The 24,522-nt window shown below is 35.6% G+C and overlaps 1 protein-coding gene across 4 annotated transcripts in view; it reads left to right on the top strand.

Annotated features, from left to right (window-relative positions):
- Positions 1–10,171: 10,171 nt before the first annotated feature.
- The window catches only part of LOC118277363 (uncharacterized), a 30,190-nt gene continuing 15,839 nt past the window's right edge, over positions 10,172–24,522 (top strand). For all 4 annotated transcript variants that reach the window (XM_035596127.2, XM_050696276.1, XM_035596125.2 and 1 more), the window contains exon 1: positions 10,172–10,339. In XM_035596127.2, the coding sequence (XP_035452020.1) occupies positions 10,279–10,339 (61 nt within the window). In that variant the 5' untranslated portion in view covers positions 10,172–10,278. The remainder of the gene's footprint in view (positions 10,340–24,522) is intronic.

Genomic DNA, 24,522 nt, shown 5'->3' with positions numbered 1-24,522 from the left:
AGTATTTAGTTTTATAAATTAAAATAATGGCAACTGCCTGCCCCAGCTTCACACGGTTCCTAGTTGCCGTTGAATGTGTCGATTTCTTTTACATTCAAAACTCGTTATAAGTATTTGTGATGAACTCATCAAAACAATAAACTTAAATATAATCCAATTTGGCAGTTCACCGTGTTATGCATTTCGTTTTTCTCCTACGATGAATCATAGTCGTGATTTTTAGTTTTATACCCATCCTTAATCATAAAGATATATCGGTTTCCGTGTAAGAATGAAAAGATAATCACATAATAATGAGCTCTAACAAGAAAATTATTAATAATCAACTCACTTCAAACTTGTATGACAACAATGGGAAGTAAAGTAAATAATGATTTAATTGCATAATGCAACGCTCGACTTACGTTGCAGAGTTGCTTTGTTTACTATTTATTTATTTATCGTATTTGTCCTTACTCCTTACTTAACTGTTTTTTATGTAATGGGTGTGTCCACTATCTCGCCGAGTGGTAGGTAAGCCATGATGGGTACGGGGACCTACGATGGTCAGACATGTAAGCACCACCCGCGTATTTTAAATTACTACCAATTTTTTTCGACTAATCACCATTTCGTTTTATACTTAAAATCATTCTACTAAAAGAAAATAGGTACCATACTTACCTACATAATAAAAACGTTTTTTAAAAGATTAAACTTGAACGTTTATTATCGCAACTGCTATGCAAAAAATTGCTTTTCGAGTTTTGACTCCTTGTCGGGGCTAGGTATCTACTATTTGTTTCTTTTAAAAAAATACGGTGTGTGGCAATAGACTCCTCCCCTTTTATATGGGACTAGTAATAATTATTAACTTGTGAAAAGATAATTACATAGTATGTATTGTGCAATGCAGTTCACCTCGCAGGAAGCCGCTGAAAACTGCTTCACGACGTACCACGGGTTCACAGAAAATTGACGTGTAACAACGCTTGTTCTTTCATCACCTACTAAAAGCTAGTGATGCAGTTGTAAAACCTCTAGTGTTTTGGGTGTCTGTGGATGGGGCTAATTGCTTACTATCAAGTGATAAGTCTTTTTTCTGTGGGACAAGCCCACCACAACCTCCCAAAACCGCTGCAACTCCTGTAAGCCAGGATCTACAGTAGATACAACCATGAAAACACTGAAGTCTGGCGCGTCCCGTGGACGTGAATGACTGTCTTGGATCTCAAAACAAATAAGAAGATATTAGATATTAGAGGAGAAGAAAAAAACAAGTGATGGGCCTACTAGTTTGTCACCTTCTGGCTGGTATGTTGAACCAAAATCGTTTAGCATTCCATTATCATCATTGACTATAGTAAGTATTTTGTTTCTAATCACATTTTTACGTAGTGAGGATGTTCCCACGCCTATCGTATGAGTGTTCCGGTCAGTATCATCGACATTTCCGCCCCATGACCGCCCATGTGATTCATTAGCTTCTTTACTAATCACACCATTGAATACACATTAATAAATTATATCAGACTATCTAACGACCGAAATAAAAATCTTCAATCGTAAGTCTGGAATTGAAGAACCGTTCAATCTGAAAACCTTTAAGATAAGACCATTTTCTTTTTAGGCAACGCACTTTTGGTAAAATTTCGTTTGCAGGTACTTACTCATAGATACATGCGGGTCTGCGGACGGCGAGCAAGGGTAGCTTGTCGCCAGAACAGATCCAAATCCTTGCGTACGGCGCGACGCGTTCCGCGCTCACCTCAGAGAGCCATCAGACTACCACAGATGGGGCCCAGGGGGGTTTGATACCGACCTAGAGCTGCGGACTGCCTAGCGGGTTACCGGGGCTCTGCCTCGTAAACTAGGAGTGGCTTTAGTCAGTAAGAGTCTGACACACCCTTGCCCAAAGCGTTAGAAGACATTGGATGATTTGCCTCCCTCAAAAAAAAGGTACATATTCATCAGCGCCGCTGATCACTTACACTGATGGCATGCCCCCCGTTTTTCATAAAAAAAGTAGGATTTTTTTATAGGGTTTAATACATCGATGATCTCTAGAAAGAGAGATAAAAATAGGGTGTCTATTAAAGGTACTAGAGGGCGCGTGCGAGGCTGTCGACTAACGATGATATCTTATTAAAATCTATCTAATAATAAACTTAATTACAATTCTGTTTGCACGTTTTTTTTATGTAAAATTAAATCTAGGTGTTTGTTTCACTGAAGAATTTCAAGAATGTAATGTGCGTATGAATGAGTTTATAGTTTTTTTTTATGCGTTGCTAATTATGTTTTTTATTAATGTTAGCGTAGGTACCATTGCATTTAAAAGAGCAACTTCGCAGTTCATACTAACGCAATCGAATCGGTGAAAAACTCGAACTAGGCACTCCGGGTTCCGGAACTGCGGACAATCCTGGAGATACAGACAATTTAATGGGTAACCGGGACTTCGGCTTGAAACAGGAGTGAGAATGGGAGAATGGGATGGGTGTTAGTCACAAGGAGACTGTCTGACATGACTCCCTTTGCATCCAAGGCGGGAGAAGTTATTGGATGATTTTCCCCAAAAATACTTTTTTTCTCGAGAGAAAAATCTTTTAAACTTTTCTCGGGAGAAGTCACAAGAGGTAAGCTAAGGCAAGCACTTAATAATCCGCGTCACGTGTTTGCGAGCGTTGTTAGTCTATTATCATTTTACTAGAAATGTGATAACACGTTAGTCATTTTCTTTGTTACGACGCGTTCTCATTGATGGTCAGAGGTCGATACGCGTGCGCATAACTACGTACCTATTATTTATATCTATTTTATATTGTTTGTATCGCTTTCTTTAGAGGGCTCCCCCGGATATGTTATTGTTAAGTCGATTACCGACGTCTTTTGCCCTTCCTGGCGTTTTTCCTAAATACATATTAAGTTGTAGAAAGGAAGATATAGTAGATATAGTGGGTATGATATGCGATAGCGAAGCTTTCTGACTGAAAGAAACTTTTAACTACAATCTTCAACCCTAGAACCAGACCCGTGCATGCGGCGCGTCGCGTTCCGCACGCTCCTTAATGAGGCATCAGACCACCTCAGATAGTGCCAAGTAGGGCTGATGCTTGATTCGAATAGGAACGGGGTTATTTTTAGTCAGTAAGAATATGACACTCCCTCTCGCCTCGCCCAAGTCATTGGATGATAAAAACACGCTACTTAGGTAATAATGTAGAAGACGCCTTTTAATAGTTCAATCCAACAATTGACCATATGTGTACAAAAGGCAGGCTTTTTAAAGTAAGTTAAAATCAACTACAATTTACGCACATCGTACGGTATTTACGGATAGTTCAAGTTTCATATGAATTTGTATTTCGCAATATTTTTATTGGCTTATGTAGGTTACGCACGATCACCCACGGTCCGAATACCGATAGTAATCTAAGATTATTTTTAAATAACACTCAAACGTATTACTTCTCAATATAAACCTCCGCAAATCGATCAAATTCTATATTTAATACCAAATAAATATTTCTTCCACGTATTTAAGCGTAGGAAGACGTACTTTTGCACAAAAATAACTACTTAAATAATAATAATCTGCCTATGTAAAAACAACTAAAAATATTTTCTAACTTTTGACGCAGGACCTATAAAAAAACCTTATAGTATTTTTGTCTACAGATTATAAAAAAAAGCATCAAAGAGTTCGCGCCATAAAAAAATTAAAAACAAAACCGGAGTTAGCAACAGACTGGCCATTGGGATCATTAAAAAACGAGATTAAAGGTGAGCGTGCACTTGTTACGAAAATATTACGAGTTTTTTGGAAAATATTTTTAAATAATTTTATTCATTCTGTACCTAATTTGTTAAAAATTTGTTCTTGATGCAAATGTAGGTTTAGTTTAAGTGTGGAAACTGTTTTGTATTAAGTGTTGACTATGTGATTGTAATTTGTTGTTATATAATATCTGTTTGTTTACCAAATAAAATTGTTTTTGTTAAAAAAAGCATTTGCACTTTTCTTTATTGATGACTAGATAATTGTGAAATATCTTGGTAATATACGGTTTTAGTTATTTTGATTAGAATTTATTATGGTAATAGCCTATTGGCTATTTAACTACCCTCTGCTCCGGATGTTTACTACCCTATTGGGTAGTTAAACATCCGGAGCTTCGGAGGACTTGGCAGGTTTTCTTTTTATGGAACAAGCAGAAGCATCATCTGATGGTAAGCAATCGCCGCTGCCCATGGACACTTGAAACTCTGGTGTTTTAAGTGCGTTGCCGACGTTGATTTGGAATTTAAGGGTTGTTGGGTAATTGGGGGTAATTGGGGCTACCGGGGTAATCGGGGCTTCGGCTTGACGGGGTGGTTTCAAGTCAAAGTCGAAGCAAATGATTTATTTGCTAATGACTACAACTACATAAAAAGTGTTACAAAATGTCCATCAGTTCAGTATTCTGTCAAAATATAATGACAGTAAGTACCACATGGTAGGTACCTATATAAAGTACTTATAAAGAAATTGAATTCACAGAAACATGACATATCCTCAACATGTAGAGTGACCAAGTGTACCGAATATCTGTGGCCCTAGTGAAAAGGGGTATAAGTCCGATTTTGCCGAAAATGAGTTAAGTACACCAAAGTGTTCAGAAAAAAATGCTCTATCGATTGGTGAAAACGGATCTAACCTATCTCTAAAAATAAAGAAGTTACAGTGTGCAAAAGGGATTAACTCAAACAAAAAAAAAATGGAAAGTTCGGGTATAAGTATATTCAAATTTTTTTATACAGAACTATGACATCTTTACTTTGTGAGTAGGAATTTAACTAATTATAGATTTCCAGCGTTTCGTTTTATTTGGCGTAAAACGGCTTAAGTGTACTTGTTCTTTAAAAAATGTTTAGTGAATAATGGTTTTACTAGACATAAATCTCTTTTCACCTACATAAAACAGAAAAATCAAAAACAAGTCTGTTGACATCTGTTTTCACGTTTTTAATATTGAAATTAATCAATTTAAATCGATTTAACTGTATTTATATCCTACGAGTATGTTTCATTTTACGTGAAAAAAGTTACGAATGAACGATTCGGGGTACAGTGCGGGTGGGTGGGGAGCGCGCTGCAACTCGATTTATTCGATGCTTTTTTTGCTAAACCAAAGCTGTTATTGTTTTTCAATGTTATCATAAAATTGTATGGATTTTAGTCAATATGTACCCTTTTACACTGAGTTTCTAGTCTCTGTTCTAATAATATTTCCTACAATAATAAAATTAAATACGAATGATAAGTGTTTATTCCTGTAAAGAGTCGTAACTTGTTGACATAGGTTATTTTACTTATTACTCGGTGCTTTTTTTGTTATTCCGTTTATTAATTGTTACTATTTTATTTTTGTTCTTTTCCTATTTCGGGACCACAGGGTCCCGGACCTTTAGAAGGCATACGAGGAGCCGAAGCCAACTCGCGGAGGCCCGTTGAAAAATTTTAATCTAAATGTAATGGGACATCAACCGGCGATTATCCCTGTATGCACTATGGAAATACACCAAAGGACAATCCCCGGTTGATGCAGGACTATTGTGAGATATGGTAAAAAGAAATGATAGGGATATGGGTGTGGGTGGCTGTGGAATAGTTAACCGGTTAACTATGGGATACTAAGGCCCCTGCCCCTGACCAATATTGATACATACGGATAAACAGGCAGGGGGTGACTCTCAAACTCAATTATTGGGTCCGCGAAAACGGCTAGCATGTAGCGACAAGGGGGCAACATACGTTGAGCTACTTGAGGAAGGAGAGGCATCCCACGGCTATTAGAGCAATCCCGGAAGTATGGTCAAGACCCCTACCAGCATCTTACTGGGATACATCCTTCCCCGAGTTGGAGTTGAAGGCAACTCCACTCTTGCGAATCTCCACTCAAACCAGCCGGTTAAGGCAAGAATGAGGTAGGAGAGGCCTCTCCGGTTAGTCGCAGGTACTAACCGGAGTCGAAAAATAGGGCCTCTCCCGGGAGTCAGGTCCGTGGGGTCGCCACTGCCCAACAGCTCGCCACAAGCTGCCTTGCGGACCTATTTTATGTTATTATTGTTATCACTAAGTATTAGGCGTCTTTCCCGCTCGTCCGCACTGCGGACGACTGGGAATGTTGCGTTCTGTTCATCTACTCTGTGGACGTATAGAACGCATTGTTCCTAGTCGTCCGCACCCCGTCATCTCACGTGTAGTCTAAGAGTTAATCAAGAAAATATGAAAATTAGTTTAAATATACATTCATCTAATAAATCTAAAGATTTTTTTACGTATTTTATACCTACTAAATGTATAACATAAAAATATGACACATGTTAATTTAACATTTTTTATCATAAATAATAGTATATCCAGGAGATTGTATCTTTTTAAACTTTTTACATATTAATTGTATTTAAATTCATATTGATACAATACTCAGTGTGTAAAATTAAAATGTGAAACATTTTATGCTATAAATTTAGTATAAAATACGCAAAAAATACTTTAGAATTAGTAGGTATGTACTTTTAAAGTAATTTTCATATTTTCTTTATTAACTCTTAGACTAGACGTGAGGTGACAGGGTGTGGACGAGCGGGAATGACTCAGTATTAGTTGTATAAGTAGACCAATTTTCCGATCCACTTTATACGCCAAAGGTTTTTGCAGCGTTTCCCAGGGGTATTGTTTTAAAGTAAATAATATTTCGTTTTTAAATGGCTGGTCGCTATAAAGTAATTTATTAGTTTTACTTGTGTTAAAAAAACACTATAAAGTATTTTTTTAGTTTTACTTGTGTTCAAAATTAGATATAAGTTACACAAAATGATTCATATAAGTCTTTATGTCCCCCTTAACTTGTCTGTAATCAATGTGAAAAAGGGAATAAGTAACTATTTTTCATATTTTTTAAATTTTAATCATGTTGATGGTAAGTTTATAACAAATACACGTGTTTCTGATAGTTAATCACTTATTATTCCATTGAATTACTTAGTTATCATAAAAAATATTCCAAATGCGTATCCTTTTTCACTTGTGGAAATAAACTTTTGATTTAAATGTAAAGGGGTATAACTTATTTTATACCCTTAAGGCATTCATTTTGTGGTTGGTATAAGTCACTATTTCGGAAACTATTAAGTTTACGTAAAAAATGACTCCATAATAGCAAAGAGCATAAAAAGTTTACCTATAAAACACATCACATGTATTTAATTCGGCAGCAGTTTGACCGCTACAAATTTTGAAACATCGCGCGGAGCGTTTTTTGCGTCTCCTGTAAAGTTGCATTTTTAGACTTACATCCCTTTTCACTAGAGCCACAGATATTAAACTGTCGTACGTCTCATAAATAATAATAACAAAGTTACGCCCGGATACTCAGACGCTACTCAATTTTAAGTTGTACTTAAATATCGTGCTGTCTTTGTCATTTTATAAAGAATTGATAGTGACAGAACTTCATTTGAGAGCGTCTTAAAATTGAGTAGCGTTTGAGTATTCGGACATTAGCCATTGGTAGTTTCTGTTCCCATTGGCCGGCTGAGATTCTATACTTACGGTTGTAACTGTGTTTTCGAAAGTTTTCGTTCCAAATGTTCGTTAGAACTTGGAACAATAGTTAATAGGTACTTGTTTTTGCTTAAAGCTTTATTATGAACACAGAAAAGTGGTATTTGTTGTTCGGTTGTCCGTCACTTCAGGCTATCTGCCTGGCTGTCTGATTCATTTTAGGCTGTCTGAAAAAAGGATATAAAATAAAAAAGGAAATAAAATACGGATTATTAAAAATCAATCGAAACACATTTTAATTTTATTGTAACTTTCGTGAGACATACTACTACTACTACTACTAACTACTTTAACTTTTTGAAAAAGGAAAATATAATTTTATTTTTTCATTTTATTTAAGTCTAGTCTTAAGAATGCAAATATCTATGTCTTCGCTCTACGCTATCCATTTCAATATATCTTACCAAAAAAATACATTAAAAAAATATATCATTCATTGTTATCTCAATTCGCTTAGTATCCGACGGTCCTAAAAGCATTGGAAAATGCGAATTCTAAATTTAAACGCAACATACCAAAGAGAATAAGAGTTTATAGTCGTAAAAAGCGCATAAAGTTATCGCGGATCCTTTGACTCTGGTTCGGTCGGTATGCGAACGGATTTTGTGATAGGCTGGCGAAGACATTTCGCCGATACCTTTGCCTTTTATTTGACTTTTTAAAAGCTTTTACTCCTTAACCAATGGCGGGCATTTAGAATTTAGATGTTAGATTTATGTTAATTTTTGTTTTGAAACTTATAATTGCAATAAAATGCAATATTTGTGCCGCAGTTTTGATAAGTCAAATCAAAGTAAACTAAAAATCACTGTTTACTAACGTATATAACCTCTTCTCTGCCGGTATATGAGACAAAATAGAAATTACATCGTATCTCGCGTAAATCAACAGGTATACCACAGGTTAAATGGAGAAAAGCTCTACCTACTAGTTTCGAGTCACAGAGGAAAAACGTTATACGTGAGTAAACCGTGATTTGTAGTTAATTTAGTAGCATAGAAGTATTAAGTTTATTAGTATTAGTAATTTAGTAGTTTAGTAGTATCTCACGATAGTTATTTCAAAAATATAGTCAAGTGAAAGCATTTGTTTTTGACAAAAGTACTTTTGAAAGTTAAGAATAATAAGAAATCAGTCAAGATTTCTATACTTAATTAAAAAGAGTAACAAATGCTACACTCACGAGTCATTTAATGGTTACTTAATCCAGTCCTTAGCAATTGTTTTCGATACAAAATCGTTGCTAAGGAATAGTTTCAGTAATCATTAAATGTCTCTGAGTGTGGCAGTTCGTAATTATTTTGCTCTGAAAACACTTACTATAGACTGTTTTAAGTAACCATTAACTTACACTGAATACGAAGTGTTTAAGTAAAGGTGTAAGTTTAACACTGATTTTAAAACGTGTCAACCGTTGGTAAGAAGGGTATCTTTATGCAACTTGAACCGGTTCGTCTGGGGAAGTACCACCCCCTTACAGATTATGTATCTACCAGCTTAAAGTGATGACGTAAGTAATGTTGTTACATTTCGTCTAATCTAGTAAGTGAGGGTATCGGAGGTCTCCATGAAAGGTTTACGATAATCACCATGTTTGGCAGGCGACTTGGGGATCGCAGTTAACTCACCGATACCTAATAGGGATGATGACAGGGTATGAAAATTAAAAATCTATTTAGTCAGTTAGGTAATGAAAAAATATTAGCCACGTATTTTATTAATTTTTTCATATAAGATAACCATACTTAGATAAAACGAATCAAAGTTTAGGAGTGGGAACAAATACGTCTGTCCTACGTATAAAACGTACTTAGAAGTGACGTCACTCGATATTTCAAATCGATATATCTTTGACAGTATCTGTTTCTCGTAAGAAAATAAAAAATACGTATCTAATGTTTTAAACTAATCTACAAGACGGACATTAAAATAAAAATTAATCATCTACCCCATTTTGAGGCGGCAACTGCTTGTTTGTCGCGGTTTTAAGACAATCCTGGATATTAGGCAAACAAGTAAAATAAGGTCACGTATCTAATTGTTTAAAAAAAAGGCTTTGCTTCAAACAATATGGCACCTATAAATTCAAATACAAACTGCAAACAGACAAACAAACATAAACTAATAAATAAGCATTATAATTAATTAAAACATAATAAACAAGAATAATCATGATGTAATAACAAAATACGTAATTGTGTACGTTTGTATCGGGCTTACAGTCCACTGTCCAATGCATCAATAATATTTACTGACACCCAACGTGACCATCAAAACTGCAACTAAACAAAAAAAATTCTACGAAACACTCACAAACTACAGTTTTATCAGACGCGACTATTTGCCAAGGGGTCAGGGGGAGCGCGCCGGTCCAACAACAGACCACTTTAATTCACAAACTCTACCGTATTTAGAACCTATTAAAAATAATCACAATTATAGATAATAAACAGCCAAGCTATGTTTGCAGGCGATAAAATTATATTGTCATCAACATCGCCCTTATACACTACGAACAATGAGGGGAGGGGCGAAAAAATTCATAAATCGAACGGTAAATTTAATGTTGCGCAGGAGTATATCATTTGAATTGTACGCGAAGGAATATCAGTTGTGTCTTGGAGACGGCGGGCGGCGGTCGTGTGTCCCGACGGATAATTAATATTAGTGTGGTGTCTGTTAGTGCGATGAAGTGGTCGATATTTGTTTGTTTGCTCGTGTGCTTGGCGAGTTACTGCGACGGCCTGGGTAAGTGGATACCCTGTTTTAATCACCAGTCCTGGAGAAACTTTCAAAAAAATACGAAAAGTGATAATCACTAAAATTGAGAACTAAAAAATTGGTACTCATTTCTAGTGTTTATCTTTCTTTTCTTTGATTAAAAATGGCTTTAATTGTGTTTAGTGTCATAGGTTGTGTCAGAGGGTATGAAATCGTTATTTCTAACGGACGGTCAGGCCTGAACACTCCTTTACATGTGGTGACTAAACTTGAAACATTTTGGCCTTCATCACAGTTATTGGCAATCAATATTCTCAATAACATTGATATAAGATATGGGACATGAGTGCATCTCTGGAGGATTTTTGTTCAAACCTTTTTCTCTTGGTAATAAGGTTCATTTTAAGGCGGAAAAGATATATATTTTAATGAATGGAGCTATCACCTTTCCTCTGTTCTTGAAAGGGGCTGTCGTTTACTTTCTTTTGTATACTTCGACCTGTAGTTTATCTTTATCAGGCTTTTTAAAATGTATATTATTTTATTAATATAAACGATGTTTAATCAAAATATTTGTTTAACGACTCCTACATAATTGTCTAGAACTTTGTTTCATTATTAAGTAGTTTTTTCTGAATATTTCTATTACATTCCTCTTAAGACAATTCCCCCTCTTCTTAAGACCATTCCTCCAATAAGGTTGTCTCGATTATGGGATTTTAGATTCAAGTTGGATAAAATCCTAAGGCTACCCAATGACCAAATCCTCATTTATTAGGTCTAATACTTAATTTGAGAAATAGAAATAGGTATTTTTTTCAATCGTACCTATTTTGTCTTTAGATTGTTGTAACATATTAGACACGTATTTTTTTATTTTCTTACGGAAACAAATATTTTCGAACATATTATATCGATTTGAAATATCGCGTGACATCACTTTTAGGTACATTTTATACGTAGTTAAGTATTGTTATCTTATATGACAAAATGAAAAAATACGTGTCTAATATTTTTTTATTACCTAACTGACGGACTAAATAGATTTTTAATGTTCATACCCCGTCATCATCCCTATTGCAATAAGATTACCGTAACTAAAGATTGTTTAACTTTGACTATAACGTTGAGATAATTAAAATATGTATTTAGGAGATTGACAATCCAGTTATGGATTCTCACAGTTTGTCCAGGATGATGGTAGTTTTTTTTTGAGGGGGGAAAATCATTCAATGACTTCTCGCCTAGGGTGAGGCAAGAGTGAGTGTCAGACTCTTACTGACTAACTAATAACTAAAACACACCCCGTTCCTACTACTGCTTTTCAAACCGGAGACCCGGTAAACCCGCTAGGTAGTCCGCAGCCCCGGATCTAATTTACATAAAGTCTATACCTCATGCGTGATGTAGCCATGATAAGAAGGCGTGGTGTGATGTGTTTGGTAATTATCTAAACCGCCCCGGTTCTCGTGAAATCGGACAATGATTAGTGACGATAGCAAAGCTTAGTTCCGATAACTGCGGTATCAGCGCGGATACTGAGCCATCGCGGGATCCCGGGGCCGGGGATATTGTTTTTAAAATTAAATCTAATTGTCGCCATTCAATATTTATTTGCGGTTTGTTTTTAACAGTCTCTAAACGGCGTACTCATGAAACATTTGATGATTACTTGATTGAACTATATCATTACACCTTAAAACGGGATATTTAGCAATTTTATTAGTTTTTCATATTTCAAAAGCTCATTACGGATAAACATCCCGTTTTAAGTTTAATGTAATCATTAAAAACTCACACGGTACTTGAACGATTACTTACAAACGATTTTGCTGTGAAAACAATTACTAAGGATTGATTTAAGTAACTATTATCTGACTCTGAACACGCCTGTTGGTACCTATAGCTAATGTTTTACGCTTTTTACCTAAACAATTTTTGCCCTTTAAGATTTTTCCTGAGAACTTTTCAAAACACACAATTTCATATGCACAATCACATCCAGACTAGGAATAACAATTTGTGTATTAATACAAACCTTATTTCATGCGGGAATCTATGGGTGCTTTTCCAACAGGGATGTGCTACGTTACGTTGCTGTGGATGTGTTTGGCTTCCACCAATCATATTCATTGGTACACATAACTTAGCACTGGTGGAAACAGACTCAGTTAAGTTATGTTTTTTATATGGAAAGATGCTATGGATGGCTATACTCTCGATGCATACTCGTGCTGCACATCTTTTTCGCATAGCTACTTTACGGTGGCGCATCTTCATAGCACATTTTAATCACACAGCTACATTAGCTTATTATCGGTAGAAACGGTACATAGATTCACAGCTTAGCTATTACATGTTCGTAGCATAGCTACATATACATAGCACATCTCTGGTGAAAAAAAACTACCTCGTTCCTTACTCCTACTTCGAGCCGGAGCTCCGGTAGCCCGTAAGGTTGTTTGTAGCTCCGGTCAGGCATCAGCCCCAGCTCGATTTTCCTTAAACTTCACAAAAAGAAGAAATAGGTACTTCTACGAACTAAAAAATACCGTTTACCTAAATAAATGTAATAGGTACCAAAATTATCCTCCAACGGGAATTCCACAGAAACAGATGAATTCATAAAATTTCCCCGCAAGATTTTTCGTTAATATACCTAATTTAGGTGACAAATACATATGACATAGAGTTGCATCATTCGCGTGGAGTGAGTTAATACGAAAACGTGTTCATATTGTAAAAATACTGCGAGTAAACAACTCTGGTCACGGGTCCTGACAATACACCAGTAAGGCTACTCCGGTTCTCGAATGCGAAGTTTCGTTTAATCTTCGGCCGTAGGTTTTATTGATTTATTAAAAGAATTACTTGAAATAACGTTTTACTTTTAATTTCATATCAAAACCTATTTATTTATTTTCATTTCATTCGTTCATTTTTGTTCACGAAAGTTCGCAATAAATAGAATTGTAGTATGCAATCTGCGAAGTTTTTTCGTTCGTTCGTTGAATTAGAGTAGGCCCCCAGAATTCTCAGCTTGTAGCGTCTCTCTCCTCGTGATATGTCCAATACACAACTCGGCGTATTTGTTCAAATGACACTAATTAGTGACAAATAGGTTTATAGTTTAACCTACAAGCGATTTCTTATAAAATATTAATTTAAAGCGCATAATAGCCGCAAATCTATTTGTAGCTAATTCTCCCACTTCGACTGTACAGTCTTAAGGATTTGAGGGGATGGTGCGAGGAGGATAAGCTTTAGATATAGAGAATGCTGCTACAAGGTCTCAGTAAATGTGACATCTAGAGATAAAATAAGGTTTGTGACAAAATATGTATTATATTTTGCAGTCATTCACTGCACAGTGGTAATAACAGTACCTAATACTTAGCAGCGAAATGAGTGCAAATTACAAAGTAAATAAGAAAAATCTTTATGTTTTATACAACTTAAAACTGTTGTTTGTTTTAAAATTTTTATCTGCATTAACAGTTAAGTGTTTGTGGGTTTTTTTGGCGTTTGTAATTCTAAGTAAAAGTTGTTCAGATTTAACACATTGAACGCCGCGGTGGTCACCGGTGACCGACGTTAGTGGAGGATTTGCCTTCAACAGTTTTCTATTGGCAGTCAAAGACTTAAACAAATATGGAACAATAATGTCTTCAAAGATTTGACTTTTTTCACTGAAACACGAGTACATTGTGCACTGTGTAGATGATGAAGGAATCGTTCTTTCCTGAGGGGAGGAGGGCTTCCCAAAACTGATAGAGCAATTTTATTAAATAGTGGTTTTGGACGTCATCATTGACGAACAGTGAAGGTAAAAACATTATAAAGAAAAGATTCAGGAACCTGGATTTATAATAAGTCTGAAACGATTATTCATCTCGAGCAAATGTAGTGGTCAATGATCATTCCTTCACAATACAAGAAGAATTCCTATGCAGGAGCTGCACTACATATCCGGAGCTCCGGCTTGCAAAGAAGGGGGGGTGGTTTTTAGTCAGTAAGAGTCTGAAACTCGCTCTCGTCTCACCTAAGACTGAGAAGGCATTAGATGAAGGCCCACGTTATATAAAAAAGGCCAAGGTATTTCTAGCAGTGGAACAGTTACCGGTCAATAGGGATTATTTAAGAAATCGGATACATAAGTTTTGACAAACCGGGATTCATAACCTCCAGTCAGTCACACTTTGACCAGACAACAACAATAATTTGAGTCTAGAAAAAAAATAGCTTCACGTCTGGAAAGCTTTTATCTAAGTCTGGCGCCAACCACCGGTGGTCCAAAGTCCGTAACAATTTAGTAGTAGACGTAAAAAAACTGTTCTTAGTAAACTATTTGTAATTCATGTGATTGGTGGTTGGTTGACGCAAATCAAAGCTCGATTGGGTACAATTGGGTGTGATTGGTCTGATTAGTGAGGCGCCAAGCTCTTATTACTTAGACATTGGTTCTATTTTCTGTCACACATTTTATTAGATTACCTTTTCACCTATTTTTGGCATCAATTGCTGATTTTGATGTTTGCACTTTTTGGCGCTAGTGGCGTTTTTGGTCTTGTTCGTTTCAGGTATTGAATGAAGTGTTTTTTACTTAACTATTTGACTGGTAGGTTTCTCTTTGACTGGTAGGTTTCGTTTCAAAGAGCCAGACCACCATCAGCTAGATGGAGCCCAATAAGGCTGATGCCCGATCCGGAGCTGCGGACAACATAACACGTTATTGGACTCCAGTTAAAAGGAAAGGAAAGTCCAGTAGTAGAAGGAACGGAGTGGTTTTGAGTCAGAAAGAGTTTGACACTCCCTCTCGCATCACCCAAGGCGGGAGAAGTCATTGGATGACCTTCCCCCCTGATGAAAAAAGAAAGGTTTTACTTTGATAATTGAAAAGGTATTCCTATATTTTGTGTCCAAAACGAATGTCCAGAAGAGTTACAAGACAATACCCTTGGATAGTAGGTAATCTTAAAGTTAAAAAAATCCCTAAGAATAATGAACAGAGGAACAAATACTTTAGAATTTATTATAATACAATAGATAAGTATGATGAATTAAAAATAAGCTTGTACTATATAATTCTATCCGGGTAGTAGAACAGCGTCGCGGCGTGTGGTCTCTAGCTCTATACACAAGGAAAACAGTTCCCACACTAGCAATCACGCCATTGTGTCACTAATTGCATTAGGTATTTGACATCGTTGCATGTTATCACCGGTGTTGCAGATTCCGAAGGTCGAGGTCAACCTTGGCATATGCATAAGCAGTTTAAAACGACTAAGGATCAATTTATACTAGCGAACAGTCGAAGCGCATCGAAGCGTCTTTCCAAAACTGGACATAACAAATTCAACCTTAACTCCATAGCGTAACGCACACATTACTTCTGGGATTTTAAAAAGCCGCGCGCATTCGTCGGAGTTCGCGCGTCTGCGCCCGATCAACGCTTCGACTCTGTGCTAGTATAAATGAACCTTTACGCTGTGGAGTTAAGGTTGAATTTGTTATGTGCAGTTTTGGATAGACGCTTCGATGCGCTTCGAATCTGCGCTAGTATAAATCGACCCTAAGAAATAACATTGCATCGCTTGTTATTGTTTGAGAAGGCCAAAAGGATTAATCTTGGTGTGCAATCACATTTAAATACATTTTTCTTTCATACCGTTTTCCACTATATTCAATCTTTTCTGCGATCATCCTTTTCTACAACTCACATTTAAATGAATTTCTAATTTTTTTCACATGATTTTCAATTATGTTCGTTGGAACTATCTTTATTCTCATCATCAGCTGGATTAGATTCACTGCTGATCAAAGACTCCATTCTGAAGGAAATGATAATACCTCCGTTTGGCAGGCGACTATATGGTCAGCAATGGAAACTCGCAACACCAGAAGAGTTACAAGTACGTTGCCGACCTTTGAGAGTAGCGAGGTAGCCTCTAGTAGCTTTTTTCAAACACAACGCATGAGTTGTTTCACGTATGTATTCCAGAAGGCCGTTGTACCATTCTGGTAGTACAAAATCTTTAGAACAGTTCTTCTACATTTTTTTTGTTTGCCATGGTCGTCCCACTGCATCCTCCCTACCCTCCTTCCACTCATTTCTTTGTAGAGCTTTCTATGGCCAATCCTTTTATAATATTATATTATCCTTTCTATCTTTAACATAATATCTAAATATTACTTTGTATGCTTTGTACAAGCGACCAAGACATTGCATGTGACTCCTTCTAATGAGGTTGTCGCAAGAACTGGATTATTGCAAAAACTATCCATTGTTTTGTTATTGATTCACTCTGAATCAAGGTCGAGTCTGATGGTGGAGATACCTACGTAAATAAGGGATTATAGAAATATAGGAAAAATATTTTGCAAGACTTTGAAATTAATGCCTAATTGATCACAAGTATGTATAAACCAAGCGGGATCCAGTTTTAGGACAAACGAATTATTCAATTTTATTCAATTCCATAATCTTGTGTAATTGCAAGGTGCATAGAATTTCTGACACGGTAAGGTATATAATAATGTCATTGAAACTTAAAATTATGGCAAATATGATAACTTTTATGACAAATTACACCAAACTTGAGTCGATTGATCACATAGAACAATACTATTTAAAAGTAGGCACAGACATTGAGACAGCTGCAAGTTACAGATCAAATCCACAATTTCCAACAAAGAATTAGAAAAGTCACTAAAAATCTGCCACTGTATCTACTGACGACATCGCCAGAGTCGCGGGGAGCCAATGGATATAGGCTAGCTGTCGTTCGGCGTAGAGGGCCAAGGAAGAGGTCTCCAGCAGTTAACGTCTTACGGCTATTTATGATGACAATGACGATGATCTAGCCACTATGAACTCAAAATTTATTAAACGTAATTTTGAATGGTTAAGTGTAGGAGAGCCATGCTTCGGCAGCCAACGTGAAACAACGCTTTCATTGTGTGAGTAAAGTTACCGGAGGCAATTCCTCCCTTCCCAATATTCCGAATCCCTGATGCCCCAACAACCCTTAAATTCCTAACCCTCAAAAGGCCGGCAACGCACTTGTAACGCCTCTGGTGTTTCAAGTGTCCATGGGCGGCGGCGATTGTTTACCATCAGGTGATCCGTCTGCTCGTTTACCGGCTTATTCCATATAAAAAAGAATAGTAGCTAGAGAGTGATTCTAATCTAGAGGAAAGTTATTAAGAATGGTGTACCACGAGCGAAATTGCGCTCAAAAAGTTTGCTACCAGCAACAGTTGCGAATCTTCAACCGTTTGTCTCCTTCGATTGCGCGGTCGAACTTCGCCGACCTACAAATTAAAACTTATACGCTCTGTCTCTGAGTCCCCAATTGTGTTCACAAGTGCATATTATCAATAGGCAAAGACTACGGCGTCTACGTCACAACCTTATCAAAGGTCAGAGATCACATTCGACGCGTTCATTCATAATTATTGTTGGACGACGCTATCCAGAGGTGACGTCATCGTCCATGCGCTGCACAGCCGGATTTTGTACATCTATCTCTACGTTTGGGCTATTTACTATTATTCTAATAGAATTTGAATTCTCGTCTAACTTAGCCTTTGTAATTGGTACTAGACTTTGCTTTGATTTGGCCGGTGTAAGTACACTATTAGTAACATGCGTAACATCTATTTCTTCTGCTTGCTTTTATCCCAAGTTGTTTAGTGTTTCTATTATTTTCTTCTGTTCCTGCCTACCATAAGTTTTACTTGATGGATTGCCTTTTTCTTTATACCTCTCATTACACAATCCTCTTTTCTTTCACTGTTCTTTTTTTTTTGTATCCAATCTCACTTCTGCCCCAAACACCTAATACTGCTTCGGTCGTCTTCTGTGTTTCTATTTATGAACATGGCATTTTTATGAAACTGTCCTTTAACGATTCTTTGCAATTAAACACCTTCTTAAATCGTCAGCAATGGACTCGTGATACCTCTAGTGTTGTAGATGTATTTAGGTTTCGGTGTCGGCTTACCATCAGGCGAGCCGTAAGCTTGGTTGCTATCAAACCGACAGAATTGTCTTTAGTTGCAAGAACCCATCTCACATACGTACATTGCAATCTTAAGCTTAAGGATGCTTTTCCACCAGAGATGTGCTATGTATGATACGTTCCTGTGGATGAGTTTGGCTGCCACCAATCATATTCATTGATACATATAGCATACCATGGGAAGAACGAACTCAGCTAAGCAATTTTTTATATATGGAAAGATGCGTGCTATGAATGGCTTCCCTACTATCGAAACATCGCATACTCGAGCTGCGCATCTTCCTCGCACAGCTACATAGCTTAGTATCAGTGGAAACGGTCACATAGTTTCACAGCTTAGCTATTACATAGCACATCTCTAGTGGAAAAGCACTTTAAGAATAGTCTGGTTGACCATTTGGAAACTATCAAGGTTTTGTGATAAAAAGCTTGTTCAATGGAAGCTTATAGCAATTCATTAATGTAGATGGTCACGAGCATTCTCAATTTTGGAACACAGGAATGAAATAATAATATTAGAACATTTTTCCTTGAGTAAGAATAAGTTTAAATATACTCTCATTCAAGGAAAAAGCACATTGTGTGACCATTTTGAAACCTGTTCTACCGGTCTTTATATTTGATGTAAATTGCATTATTTTACAATACCTATACCTGTCCATTATTTTCCTGTGTTTCAAGCCTTATGTAGAGTCGCAACTGGTATTTTATTTATAGAAATTTTGCTTTTACCTGCAGCATAGTTTGTTCAAGTAGGTTGCCTAAGAAAGCTAGCCTATGGTACCAACAATAGAGCTATATAATGCATATGTTCTATTCGATAAATGTTCTATTTCATTTCTCCCAACTACATGTATGCAACATTTCTAGTAGAATTACGCCCGAATACTCAAACACTACTCAATTTTAAGTTGTACTTAAAATGACAGAGATATATCATTTTATAAAGAATTGATAGTGACAGTACTACATTTGAGAGCGTCTTAAAATTGTGTAGCGTTTGAGTATTCGGGCATTCGTTGAGTAAATTATTCTTCGAGAGAAAACAAAGTACTTTTTTTAAAACGTTGCCCAAACTTGTACCTTCTCCGATGTCGTGGGTGCGTTTACAAACATACAAGTTCACATACACATGACTTCTATTCTAAACACTTTGCGCGACATTATCGAATTGTAAAACATATTTTAAGTTACAGTTGTATTCTAAGCTAGCTAATATTTATTTACTTTAAATTCAAATTAACAATTTGCATATCCGATCAAAGAAAACGGTACACAAAAACAACTAAAACTGGGTAGTTTCCTAGGTCAAAAATAAATTATTTTCACATTTCAATACAATATAATATAATATCCTAAAATAATCGTACTTTCATTCATTCATTTGAGAATTATACTAAATTTTTAATATTATCTCGCATTTTTTTTAAAAACGAGTATGTTATTTGACGCGTAATTTATGACGTCATTCATAAGTAGCGATCTCCTATATAGTTAATTCATAGAAAAATATCGCATTTGATATTTCGATAAAAGTATTGTTTAGTAAGTTTGACTAGTTGGAAACTAGCGTATCATTGAGCTTCCGCGCGGTTTCACCCGCTCTGCTTGGCTCCTATTGGTCAAAGCGTGTTGTTTTATAGCCTATATATAGCCTTCCTCGATAAATGTATCTAACACAAAAAGAATTATTCAAGTCGGACCAGTAGTCCTGGAGATTAGCGCGTTCAAACAAATAAACTCTTCAGCTTTATAATATAGAAGATAGTATAGATATAGATACAACTAGCTTTTGCCCGCGACTTCGTTCGCGTGGAATAGTGACTTCCGGCAAATTTTTGGTTTTAACCACATAGTTCCCGATCTCGCGGGATCTCTTCAAAAATGCGATGTGGAAGATATTCCAGGGAACTTTTCAAAAATCAACATAATGAGCTCTGCGTTTGAATTTAATAGATGTATACTCACTTAGGGCATTGAAAAAATAGTTTAAAAACGGACTTAAACTAACTTAAAACTAAAGAAAGCTACGGATTACGAATTTATAACAATTAAAAAAGAAACTATATTACAACCTATCCTCTATGCTATAATAACCAAGCTTAAACTAAATAATTTAAAAGAAACGACTTAAATCTAATCTAATTAAAAAAAAAATTAGACTTACAATTTTATTAAAAAAACTAACTACAGTAACTACTAATAATCGATATCAAACTAAACCTACGTTAAATAGTTTAACCAAAAAACCAGGAAAACCCAACAAATAAACTTATTAATTGACAAATACAACGAAACCAATTTAGAATACAGTAGAGCCTCGATAATCCGAACTACCAAAAAATTACCCCTGTTCGGACTCACGGAGCGTTCGGATTATAATATGTACTATAGAAATAAACACATAATACAGTATAGAAAAAAAATTAGTTATATTTTGATATAAATATATTTATTGAGGTTTAGTAAAATACACATTTAAACCACATTTTACACAAGTTACTTATTAATAAGTGAAAAGTGCTTCTTCGAGAACGGGATTTTCTGGCAATTTAAGCGTTTTTCTCAAACCTGGGCCTTTCTCGGTTTGAGCTACAAACGACCGTATCTTCTGTTCTTTTTTCTTTAAATCAGTAATTGTCGATTTTCCAACACCATACTTAAGGGAAAGAGAAGTTCCAGACACTCCATCTTTCAAACTATCCAGTATGGCACACTTTTCAGTTATAGATAAAGACAGCGGCAGTTCGGATTACAGCGGCGTTCGGATTAGCTTGAGTACGGATTATCGAGGCTCTACTGTATACGAAACAGCAGGACCACTACAGACAAATAATAATCATACGACTGATAATACACTTTTTCTACGATAGTACCGAAGCGCTCGGCCGATACCCAACCAAATGAATGTAACGAAACCATAGCGCGATCTATTTCGATCCCAACGCCATCTATCGAGGATAAAGACAACTTGGATTACAGTGGAACTCCAATTATCCGAACTCCGACTATCCGAATCGCCGATTATCCGAATCACAAAAATTGTCAAAAAAAGTCTAAGTGCGCTATTATTGCGCCCCCCGCGAAGCCAGTGTTTGTCAAGTCTTGACTTGACTTGTCTTAACTTGCCGTTGTGCCTACGCTGACTTCCCCCGCAATTTAATTCAATAAAAAAATAGTGCAATATCAAAACGTAGCTTTTATTCTCTTCAATGGCAATTTTTTTGAAAAAATCCGATTATTCGGAATAATAAAAAAAATAAATAAAATAAAATAAAAAACTCCGTTCGGGCATTTTCTTTGTACTAAAAGTTTAATTATATTGATATTATTTTTTTCATACCTTTTTACTATTTATTTACTTTTTTTCGATGAATTAAAACAATAACATGAACCGAAGTCGTGTAACGATCGACATAGAATTATCTATACTCCGTTAGAGCATTTTCTTTGTACTAAATGTTTTATAATATTGATTTTATTTTATTTTTCATACCTTTTTACTATTTATTTACTTTTTTTCGATAAATTAAAACAATAACATGAACCGAAGTCGTGTAACGATCGACATAGAATTATTTATAAATAATTTATTTCTTATTTTTATTTTTTGATTTTTGAAATAAAAATATATCTATGTCCTTTAAGTTATAGTTTAGAACCTAATCTAAACTATATCTGTACCAAATTTCAACCAAATCCGTCAAATAGTTGCGGAGATTAATGGTATAAGCATAGAATGTTCGACGTGATTCTTTAATTTGACATAACTTTTTTATTTATGAACCGATTGACATGAAACAAACACTAAATGTAAATTTAAGCATCCCACAATATATTCGTGAAAACCGCATCCAACTCGGATCAGCCGTTTCTGAGATTAGCGCGCACAGACGAACAGACAAACAGACAAACAGACAAACAGACAAACAGACAAACAGACAAAAAAAAAGTTAATTACATTTTTGGGTTCGACATCGTAACAATAACCCCTGCTATTTTTTTTATTTTTATTTTCAATGTACAGACAGCACTTTTCTACGATTTTATTATATGTATAGATATAGATACAATATAATATGGTAAACATCGATATATTATTGTCCAAAGTAAACAAAATAATATGGAACCGGACTTTGTATAAATTTGCAATCATTAGCTGGGTTTATAGCCTGATAGTGTACCGTTAAGTTGGCTTGTTGCTTAGCGCGCTCCGCATACAGTTGTCCTGGTTACACTGCAAGCCAAGTTTAACGGGCCAGCTTTCGCGTTGCAAGTTTCTAATTCGAATGAGTAAATTGTAGATCTTTAGCAGTAATGTATTATATTTGCTGTGAGAATTATTTTTATGGGATAATGGTGAAATTGGAAATGAAATCTCAATACTCAAGTTTCGTATTATCTTTCGTAGTTACTTGATTTTAAACTCATAATTAGTTCATTTATTTAGTTGCATCCAAAATTTTCCTTGCTTTGCCATTTTATATCCTATTAAAGAGTTAAAGAACTGAAATACAATAGGATAACTAATTTTTATTTTAATGTCCGTCTAAAAATAATCTACAAATATTTTAAAACATTAGACACGTATTTTTTATTTTATTACGGAAACAAATACTTTTATTGATTTGAAATCTCGTTTTGACGTCACTTCTAGCTAGATTTTATTCGTAGAAATGATGTATTTGCTCCAACTCCTAAACTTTGATTAGTTTTATCTAAGTATTGTTATCTTATAAGACAATATAAATAAATACGTATCTAATAATTTTTCATTACCTAACTAACAGACTAAATACATTTTTAATTTTCATCATCCCTATTGAATGTATTAATACATATTTTGACAGTACCAGTCTATCTTCAATAAAAGAGACTTTCACGAAACTTAAAGCTGACTTATCAAGTAGTAATGTAGGTGAAATAAATACATATATAATATTCACTGATAACAACGAAAATCAGTCACATGCCTTGATCATTACGCTTCAAAAATAGATCTAGTTTAACGATACAAGTTTAGATAACTTCCTTCTTAATTTATTACCTCCGTTCTGCGTTTAAGTTCACAATTAATGTCATTAACACAGCGTACAGTTAAAAATAGAATGGTTTGTCTGATACTAATTATGGTCTAGATATTTGCGGAGTTTCGCTATAAATACATACGAGATAACAGCACCTTACGAGCTTTATTTTAAACTTCTATTTTGAGTTTGATAGTCAATGATTGATGTTGGACACGGTTTTACGTTTCTCTTTATTTAATTATGACCATTCATTATTAATTAGTCGTATAATGACGGTAGAGTAGAATATATTTATTAGCGTCGTGGGTGTCACAAGAGTCGATTATGGGACTACACATTTTATAGAGACTACTCTCTTTCTCCTTTCAGAATGGAGTTTCTTGCTCATTCTTTTCCATTCGAAGTTACATTTTGGCACGAGCACCTAGCTTCACTGACGGACAGTCTGACAGACTATTATTTATTTCTTTATTTGTTGACATTTCAAAAGTATCTATTTATGGTTTAATTGGAATAAATGATTTGACGTTGACTTTGAAAAGACCGGGCGGCAGCGTGCTCTCTGCTACTCCTAAACTGGAATCTTTAACCTGCTAGTCAAAGATAGGGATTATGGCAAACCATCTTGAATTGAAGAGGCCTATAGCCCAGGAATAGACTGTCACGGTAAAAATTAGAATTTAACAATTTATTTTTAGCGGTGTGCTAGTTATTTTGTCCTCAAGTGTACAGGTGAAGAGACGAGTAAGTGGGCGAGCCAGTCGAGGGCATTACCCGCCGTTGTCCCCTTACAGTCATAACACCATATAATATGCATAATCTCACAGTTCCCATACAAATTGTACTTTACTTCTGTGGTCAACTAGCGGACCGTACCAGCTTCGTTTGGTTAAGTTTTGGTTAATTTTTTGGCCTAACTATAAGAAAAGATCTTATGATTTATTAGTCAATCATCAGCATCATTCTGATTCTGTCTATTTTCATCTGATGGTCAAAAAGTTCAGGATTATTAAAAATCCCTGCTGTCTGGTCTCTGTTAAATCTATAGTCATTTATAAACGAAACAATAAGAGAAAATATTACGTGTGCGAGATCCAGGCTTCGGCACGAATTGGCCAGTTTGACCGGAGTGATGACACGATCTCACAGAAAACCG

Source organism: Spodoptera frugiperda, chromosome 10 (genome assembly GCF_023101765.2).
Source record: "Spodoptera frugiperda isolate SF20-4 chromosome 10, AGI-APGP_CSIRO_Sfru_2.0, whole genome shotgun sequence".
NCBI classification, from domain to species: domain Eukaryota; kingdom Metazoa; phylum Arthropoda; class Insecta; order Lepidoptera; family Noctuidae; genus Spodoptera; species Spodoptera frugiperda.
The sequence above is the reverse complement of the archived record's forward strand: the minus strand, read 5'-3'. Positions and strand labels throughout refer to the sequence as shown.